The 9,064-nt window shown below is 37.7% G+C and overlaps 2 protein-coding genes across 2 annotated transcripts; both read right to left on the bottom strand.

Moving 5' to 3' along the window:
- Positions 1–624: 624 nt before the first annotated feature.
- Positions 625–4,474, bottom strand: LOC140368772 (radial spoke head 10 homolog B-like). Its single transcript, XM_072455831.1, has 17 exons — positions 4,353–4,474; positions 4,210–4,285; positions 4,066–4,134; positions 3,824–3,997; positions 3,647–3,732; positions 3,461–3,581; positions 3,211–3,387; positions 3,050–3,146; positions 2,836–2,936; positions 2,569–2,758; positions 2,256–2,373; positions 2,108–2,187; positions 1,887–2,032; positions 1,707–1,811; positions 1,471–1,626; positions 900–1,017; positions 625–842 (listed from the first exon to the last, which is right to left on the bottom strand). The coding sequence occupies exons 1-17, from the start codon at positions 4,442–4,444 to the stop codon at positions 625–627; spliced, it is 2,124 nt and encodes a 707-aa protein (XP_072311932.1). The 5' UTR covers positions 4,445–4,474.
- A 306-nt stretch (positions 4,475–4,780) lies between these two features.
- Positions 4,781–8,621, bottom strand: pms2 (PMS1 homolog 2, mismatch repair system component). Its single transcript, XM_072456275.1, has 15 exons — positions 8,437–8,621; positions 8,160–8,302; positions 8,009–8,095; positions 7,822–7,924; positions 7,562–7,745; positions 7,325–7,492; positions 7,137–7,234; positions 6,957–7,056; positions 6,807–6,891; positions 6,576–6,728; positions 5,706–6,498; positions 5,451–5,618; positions 5,279–5,379; positions 5,032–5,201; positions 4,781–4,949 (listed from the first exon to the last, which is right to left on the bottom strand). Exons 1-15 carry the CDS (start codon positions 8,448–8,450, stop codon positions 4,806–4,808), a joined length of 2,511 nt encoding a protein of 836 aa, XP_072312376.1. The 5' UTR covers positions 8,451–8,621; the 3' UTR covers positions 4,781–4,805.
- Positions 8,622–9,064: the final 443 nt, after the last annotated feature.

The raw sequence follows: 9,064 nt of genomic DNA, 5'->3' as shown, positions 1-9,064 counted from the left end.
AAAGAGACATAAGAGGCAATTTATCAAGAAAACATTTAATTTGTCATCTTAGATTTGATTATTTTCTATTACACTCACATTTAAAAGGAATTATGCTTAAACAATTGTATAAAAGTATAAAACGAGTGGTTATTTACAGCACACTTATGCCAAAGGTGCCAAATGCAGCCAGCCACAGTGTCAGGGGTTCAAATCTGACAATTTATTACATGTCTTCCCTTCTCGCACCTCCACCATTTCATGCTTACCTTTCCTGTTCAATAAAGTCTTCGGGCCAAAACATATTTTAAAAAACACCCTGTAATATTTAGCAATATTTTTTGATAGTTTTCAAAAGTACTTCTATAGCTTTTAAAAATAAAATTGTGTATTTCTGTTTTGCTACAATGTATGCAGTTTAGTTGTTGCTGGAAGATGACGGTTTGTATTATTAGACCGGAATAATGTAATAATGTAATGTAATGAAATTAAACACAAGTGTGTTTGATTAGTGCAAGAAAAAAACTTAAACAGATGTCTCCGGTCATGCGGGTCGTTGGCATAGATCCATGGTGAAAACAAACAGACCCCATCACACAGCATGACCGGAGACATCGCTGCTCTCTAGTGGTGACACCACGTGTATTATGAGGCTTTCTGTTTTTGTTTGGTCAGAACCATGTATGCTTGTGCTTTAAGGCTGAGCTTCTTCTCCTTGATGTTCTTTTTCACTAATTGGTGCTGCTCAAATGCATTAAAGAAAACTTGGTCCAAAAAAGTGTGGATTTTCTGCTCCCAGTTCTTTTGGTATTCCGGATTGACTTTTGACCGTTCTCTTCCTCCACCTCTCTCTTCTCTGGGTTCTGATCGACAAGGAGTAGATCACAGTATGTCAATCAAGCACATTGTTAGTTTCTCACTTGGGTCAACATTTGATAATACACAGCATGTACAAGGCAAACCTGTCAACTGAAGACCACCCATCATACTTTCAATACGAGCATCTGAGGTGCCATCATCATCTCTTGAAGCATCCACCTGATAAAGCAATGTAGGAATTATTTTGCTGATGAAATAAAACAAAAACAACAGTTTTATAACAACAGAACTTTTATATTATAGATTTTCTTATCTATAATATAAAAGTATAAGGTAAAGCATGATTTTATTGCATTGTTTTATTCTGGTTATACCAGAAATAGTTCTTACCAAAGCAACAACTACAGTATTCTTCCTGTGGTCCACAATAACTTTGACAAGTATGCAATTAGATTTCAAATCAGGTTTACAGACTACATTTTAATACAATGCATTTTGGAACATTCTTGTAGCAGTCTAAACTAAACAGTTTGAATTATCTCCAAAGATCATTCTATTCTATACCTAAATGACTGAAGCCTTTACAATTTGATTGACAAATTGACTTGGATATTTAGCCCAGCCCTGTAATGTATAGTGACAAGTCCTACTACAGACGAAAATAAAACTTACCAAACGTTTGCACTGTGAGATCAACTTGAATCTTGGTGTTATTTGAGATTCATGGTTGTCATCATTGAAAATAAGTTGATCTAGTTTATCACGCTGCAACTTACATTTGACCTCGGCACAGCCAAGCACTGTATCAAAAAACTCCAGAAATGTAATCTAGAAAGAGGAGAGTATTTATATGAACACACGCTAAAACTAAATAAATACATCTCTATACAACTCCAAAAATGTATGACCTCTTGATTTAGCAAAGAGGATGTGTTGCTGGGGTCAGGACTCTCTTCAGAAATGACCTTCATGAAATTAGATGCAGTAAGTGTGTTGTCAAGCAGATGTAAATCCTAGTAAAAAGAAAAAGCAAGTTGCACATTTCTTTCCAATATCTTAAAAAAGATCCTGATAAATGTGGGTTGCACCTTAAACATGAACAGCAGGTCTCGACATGTCATTGTCTTGTCCTCCAAGGAGGTTTGAAGTGTGCTGTAGGCCTGGTAGACCTCCCAGCTCCTCCTACAGTATCGCATGGCAACCTCTGAGAGCTCCTGCTGCTGAAACAAAAAACCTACAATAACAGAAAATGTGTTAGTATGCACATATGTTTTTGTACTTCTTTGATGATAATAATTAGATTACATACCTTTTACATTTTTTGCATTAGGTAATATGTTGTTTGTCATCAATTTGGAAAAGCAAGCTGCTAGAACCTCACTTTGATAACTGATGGAACAAAAAATGAACATACATTTAATCAGTATATCCATCTTTAATCATTATGTAATACTTACACCATGTCTTTATGATAAAGGTGATACGCAACGACCACTAGGCAGGAAAGGAGTTTGCAAAACAGCATCCTGGTGAAAGGCGACTGGACCTCTGTTGAAGTGGCATCCTCTAAAGCACCTAAAGGAAAGAGAAAAGAGTTGTTACTCAATCTAGTGCTGCATCTGGGGGCAAGTGATATTGATAAAAATAAATATGTAAATGAAGCTTATATCCACTTACACGTTTTTGGAGGATGAAATGGGTAAAAAGAAAATGGCAAATTAAAAAATGTGATCTTATTCCTTGAGAAACGCCATCTTATATTTGTCCTACCTCTAATCAGCAAATTAATTCGGCTCAGATTGATGTTGTGATGATGGACTTTGCAGTCTTTGAGCAAACGCCCCAACTGCATACGCGTCAGCATGAAGGTGTTGTCTGGGGAGCGAGCGTGTCCAAGTCGGCTGTAGAAACTGTAGATAGATCTCAGTTCAGTGCTGTGCCTCAAAACCACCAACTCCACCTAGAGCACAATAAGTATAACATAAGAATGATAAGGGGGTTTTAATTGGCACAATTAGCTTTAAAAGAGGGACTGACTCCTTTTAGTTCTGCTTGGCGTCTTTTCTCAGAGATGCTGTTCAGAATCGAGTCGATGTTTAGGGCCATGTCTGGTCTTAGCAGAGAGGAGCTATCAGAAGCTGTACAAGGGATGAAGAATATAATCAGTGAGGAGGTTTGGGACTTGACTTCAATCCTAACCAAATATACTGGACAAAAACCCTAAATAGTAAATTCCAGTTGTGTTGATTACCCTTCAGTGGGAGAGGTCTGTCATTTCTCAACTCCAGCATCTGATCATCCACAAATTCGCCTCGGAAAACCTTCCCATTTTTAAAGGTAAATTTTTTCTTTGAAATAAAATTAGTAAAATGATTGTCAATAATAAAATCCCAAAATAAAATTGAGTTATACCATCCCATGCTTTCTGTTGTTCCTCCACTCTCCCTCATAGACGGCACCATCTGCATAGTAAAATGTTCCTTGACCGTGTCTCTGACCATGTTGAAAATTCCCAATGTACTGGTTACTTTGGGAATATCGGGATCCATCTTCTCGCAATAGGATCCATGTCTGTTTACCGTGTCCATGCTGCAAGAGCATATCAATGTTGTTGTTTTTACCATGTGCTGTGTACCACAGTAAATACCATTTCATTACTTACTTCTACTCCATTGTACCATGTTCCTTCATAGTGTTGTCCATGCAGGAGCCACTTCATTTTCCCCTCTCCGTGTCTTAGATTGTTTTTCCACTCACCTTCGTAAATGTTGCCACAGACATATCTGAATATGATTAAAGAAAATCAATGTTGTGTTGTGCTTTTACTTCATTAAACACAAGCACATACCGTCTCACTCCGAATCCCTCAATCTTGTTCATCACCCAGTCGCCTTTGTACCAGCTGGTCTTATCTTTGTTGTAATAAATGGAACCCTAAAAAAAAAAACAAGTTACACAAAGGGGACACACTATGCCAAATCTACTTTAAATATCTTTTAAACATATACAATCTGAAAAATCTTACCTTTCCATGTCTTTTGCCCTGGTGCCACTGGCCTATGTACAACACACCCTTTTTGGCACAATAATATGATCCGGTTCCATGTCTTATGCCATAATGAACGTCGCCATTATATGTGTTCCCATCAGGCCAACGGTACCTCCCTTTGCCCATTATTATGTTGCTGACAAATGTCCCCTAAAAATAAAATATGCATGAAGTAAAAAGCCAATATATTATGGAAAATGTATAGAACATCTAGTTACCACATATTTGAATCCACCTGCCCATGAGAAAACACCATGCCCATCCATATGTCCTTCGGAAAACATACCCTGCAGGAAGTTGTACATTACATTCTTTTCGCTTTATTATACACGTATTTTTCTATTTAATTCTGTTTTCCACACCTCATACTTGTGACCACCTTCAAAATATGCCACTCCTTCTCCGCTACGTTGACCTTCAAAAGTTCCACCTTCATAGCTGTAAAGGACAATATTTTATCAGTTTAGTTGGATTTTACATGTAACAGATATAACAAGTTACGTACCTTTGAATAACCAAGTCCAAAGTAAGAGGATTTTTGCTGAAATCATCCAGGTCGGATTGTTTTTGATCAGCGCAGTCAGGGATTTGGTCCATAGCCGCTTTTGGATCCAGCGTCTTCTCCGGTGTCGCCATTAGTGTTATTACTCGTTAAAGCGTGGTTCTAGTCTTTTAATTTAGTTTTGGATAATTTCCTTTCTTTAAGCGCTAGATGTTTGTTATCAATGCCGATCAAAACCCATTGTTTTGGAACGTGTTCCCTTGTCTCCATAGCAACAGGATGGACGCTGAAAACTACGGAAAGCTTAGGGACATAATCGGCAATTTATCAAGAAAACACACATTTAATGTAATCTTTGGTTAATTTATTTTTCTATTACACTCACACTTAAAAGCAATCAATAGCTTAAAAACATACAAACATATAAAAAAACAAATAACAAAATATAGGCTAAATTCACTCCATTGAAATAATGTCCAAATTGGCCAGATGTCTCATAGTTGGTCTTCCGTGTGGACAATTCCATGGCTGTTCAATTTCTCCCATGTGAACCACAAGCTTCTTCATTTCACTGACACTCAGGGCTGTGCCAATCATCACCTTTACAAAAGGAGTACAACAAATAAATTAAATTTAAGATATGACAAACAAATGAACCCGGTATATTTTAAAATGTACACACCGATTTGCGACAAGCTCTAGATGCAAACATCTGCCTCACACGAGATGGTCGGCACATGACGCCTGGACTGTCACTCAACATAAATATAAGCTCCTCTATGTCAGCTGGTCCAAATGTCCAGTTCTTACTGGTGGGTAGAGACACCAGCTTCACTCTCTCCATTACTTGAGCTGCAACCAAGAATAGATGAGATGAGGTTTTTTGGTAATTATTTTCAGTTTAATGATCAGAATTATTAATATCTCACCGTCTTCATTAACCAATAATTCAAAGCCATTTTTCCTAAAAATGTCAATATTCTCCTTCAATATGTTTTCGCTGACTGCAGTAAGATGAAGGTTTTGGGGGCTAAAAGAAGCATACAATCAAAACATTTCATGCAAAAATACAAATGAGCAAACTTTGCTTAAAATCTTTACACTATAAGTCTCTGTCCCTGAAGCACGGTGTGTTGCTGTAGCATTTCAAAGTTATATTTCTCATCTGTCGCATGTTGGTCAATCATAAAGATGTCGGAGTTTAGTTTGGTGATGATGAAGCCAAGGTTGAACTGACCAATGATCTCCATCTCTTTGAACATGTCCTTACTAAAACACAAAGAAATAAAACACATTTGGACACATCTTTCAAATCTATAACTTGTTAAAAGACAGAATAAATGAAGAAATAAATACCAGATCTCCTTCTTCAGCTCATCTTCTGCACTCTGATTATCTCCTGGGTTGATCTTGGCCCTGAATCGTCTGTACTTAAGTTCATCCTCAGATCTCTCCTGTTGCTGCAACTTCTTTATCCTTAGTGTAAGCTGCTGTAAGGAGAACTGTACAGGTGTTGTCTTTCTTTGTAAAGAGATAGGGGCATCCACTGTCGATGGGGAAGAACTCTCAATTGAGGAAGCCTTAGATTTTGTCAAGAGCAGTGGACTTTCTCTTCTTGCTCTTTTGGGACCAGGGCTTTGCAGACAGAATTCTTTTATTGCTTTAGAATCCACAAATGTGTTGTTTTCCTCCTTTGGTTCATCGTCTTCAACATTGATTATTTCATTTTCAGTCTCCAATTGGGAACCTGTCTCGTTTTCTTTCATTGTCGAGTCGGAACTGGGAACAGAACTATCAATTCTACCGTCCAGTTTTTTTCCAAACCTGAAACTGTCCAACACACTTCTTCCCACAACAGAGCTTTTATTATAGTCTTTTGTCTTTAAATTAGACCCTGTGTTTGTACTGGAAATGGAAGGCTTGTCACCCCTTTCAAGAAATGACTGCAATGTTTTCTGAACTGGGCCCTTGGTATTGTCTGAAACAGCAGTACTTTTAGCAGAACTGTGATGACTGGAAAAAGCAGCCTTTAGACCAGCCAACTTAAGGGAAGACTTTGGGCTTTGACTAACCAAGTCATTGTCCTCTCCAGATTTTGGTAAGTTCTCATCTGAGGGAACAACTTGACAGAGTTCAGATGATAACAAATCTAATGACAGAAAAACATATATATCAAAACATGTTTTAACTGCTACAACATGACAAAAATTGATAAACTGTACTTACTTGATGCTGGTTTGTGTATAAAATTCAAGCATATTTTATTGACTCCAGCCTCATACATCTTGATGAGAGATGATTTTACAATTGCCAGCAAGAGTTTTTCCTCCTGAAGGAAAATCTGTCGTTTGTCTGGGGTGACATTTACATCCACACATTCTGAAACATAATAAAATAATGACATTTATTATAATTATTAGAACTTAAGTTCTCTGATTATTACTGCCCTTTTCCTACCAGAGGCTACAGTTATGTTCAAGGCAGCAAATGGATACTGGTGTCGGTTATACATATGATAAACTTCATTCACAAGTTTAGTCACCTGCAACAAGTAACACATTTAGATAAATGTATATTGGATATCTCTTCCAGTTTTATTCAAAATACCTTCAGAGGATCACATGGACGGTTGTTGACGAAGAAAAATTGTCTGTCTGTAGCACTTCTCCCAACTCCATGTTCTGCTCGGGACACAAATCCTGTAATGCTGTAATAAAGAGAATTATGCATAATATTATGCACAGATTTTAAACAGTAGAAACATGTGGTTTATGTGTATTAACCCACACAAATAACTGTTTTGGTAGGTCTGTATCCTTCAGTCCATACTCATTCATAATATGTTCAGGAGGAAGTATTTGTTGAAACGGCAAAAGTGTGTGGACCTGTAGAAGAAATCAGTGCTACAGTGTAAGAAAACACAAATCAAACCAATATAGATCTATTACAGTATTAAATCAAATTTTAAGTCAAACCTGCTTTGGTCCAAATATGGATCCTATATTGTCTTTCATACTTTGGCTTCCACTGGTGCTGAGGACTGTGCTGCGTTTGCCCTGCCCAGTTTGGTTTGAGCAAGTTATGCGCACTCCAGTAGATATTATACAATAGGAATGCAGGACATGGATCATTTTTGCATATTCCTAAAAATGTATATTCTCAGATTAGTTTAGTCATATTACTTACAGATATATTTGTATACTATACTTTACCTTTTTAATATTGCGTTGGAACTCTTTATGTCTGACAGGGAGAGTGTAAAAGAGCTGCTGGAGGCTAACAGTAGTGCCCTGCTGTCTAGGTTGAGGTGATTTTTGAACCAGGTTTCCTTTATGGTCAAACACCAGCTTGGTCCCCACTAGGCTGGACTCATGACAAGTAACCACCATGAGGTCACTGTAAGATGTAGGTCTCAATGATTATCAACCACACATTTAGCTTGTATTGTGCGACAGTTTGGCTTAGTATCTACCTCAGTGCACATAAAGAGCTGAGGGCTTCTCCTCTAAAGCCGAATGTTTCCACATGGATGAGATCAGAAAAGTCCCTTATTTTTGAAGTATGGTGCTTCAGTGCTGTAGATATGAAGAAGGAATCCAACCATGGACATCCAACCAACAGGAAAGGTTGCATACAATAGGTAAAAAATAACCACTTACTAAGTCCTTCAAAGTTGGGTTCCTCAACTCCTTTGCCATTGTCAGAAACTTCCACAAGCTCTGCTCCCGAATCCTTCAATCTGACCTCTATGACAGGAACAATAAGCCAGATAAAAACAAAACAAATATTGTTACTAGTGTTTTTGCTCACCAATATTTGTAGATCCTGCATCCACACTGTTTTCCACCAACTCTTTGACAGCAGTGGCCAGAGTCAGCACCACCTGGCCTGAGCAGATCTGATGCACCGAGTGTTTGTCAATGGCCCTGATGGCTCCTGCAGGCTCAGACGTGCTAAACAAAAATAAATCTCACTCGAGTTATCTTGCCTTTAGCTTAACAACTTAAAGTTTGGTGAGAAGAATGTAGGGGATTCCACACAACTTGTAGCCTTATAGAAACATGGTATGGTTCTCAAGCTAACTTACCATTCTTCAGACATTTCATAAACTATTTCGTTTGTTCAGTCATGTGGTTCTTTATCTCCTGGAACGCAACAAATGGGCTAAAAGCGTTATATGTATCATATTTGTTCTGCATATCAGGTGCATAAATGCATTCTAGTAAAGACCTTTTGTCCGAAATCTGAAGTAAAACACTAAATTGTAGGTTGACCGCGCAGCAAGTATCAGCGAGTGTGACGTCCTTACAGGTCCTGGTTGCACAGTAATTAAGAAATTAGAAAACAAACTTCTATGAGCTACCTGTGGGCTAGCTATGCCTCACAGAGACGTGAACATAACGTAATGAATTTGCAGCAAATAAAGATACCCTTCAAAACACACTATGTGATGTAATTCTCCAAATACAATAGTATTTCGTCATTCTTGGACTTCCGTCTGTTTTGGACCTCCAATTAGGGACACGGGACAATATGCCAGATTGTAAAAAACGAATAATAACATTTATCTTCTAATTTTAGAAACAACAAGAGACACGTCATAGCATTCGTTCAATTTGCAAATCAATTTGCGTTTTCAGTATCTCTTAATACAATATCCTGTATCATATTAGCCTTAATATTTTACATTATCTCGTTGGTCTTGTAACTGCAGA

Source organism: Eucyclogobius newberryi, unplaced genomic scaffold (assembly GCF_026437365.1).
Source record: "Eucyclogobius newberryi isolate DKJ021-1_F unplaced genomic scaffold, fEucNew1.0.hap1 SCAF_20, whole genome shotgun sequence".
In the NCBI taxonomy this organism is placed as follows: domain Eukaryota; kingdom Metazoa; phylum Chordata; class Actinopteri; order Gobiiformes; family Gobiidae; genus Eucyclogobius; species Eucyclogobius newberryi.
Note: the sequence above shows the minus strand (reverse complement) of the source record. Positions and strands in the feature narration are given on the sequence as shown.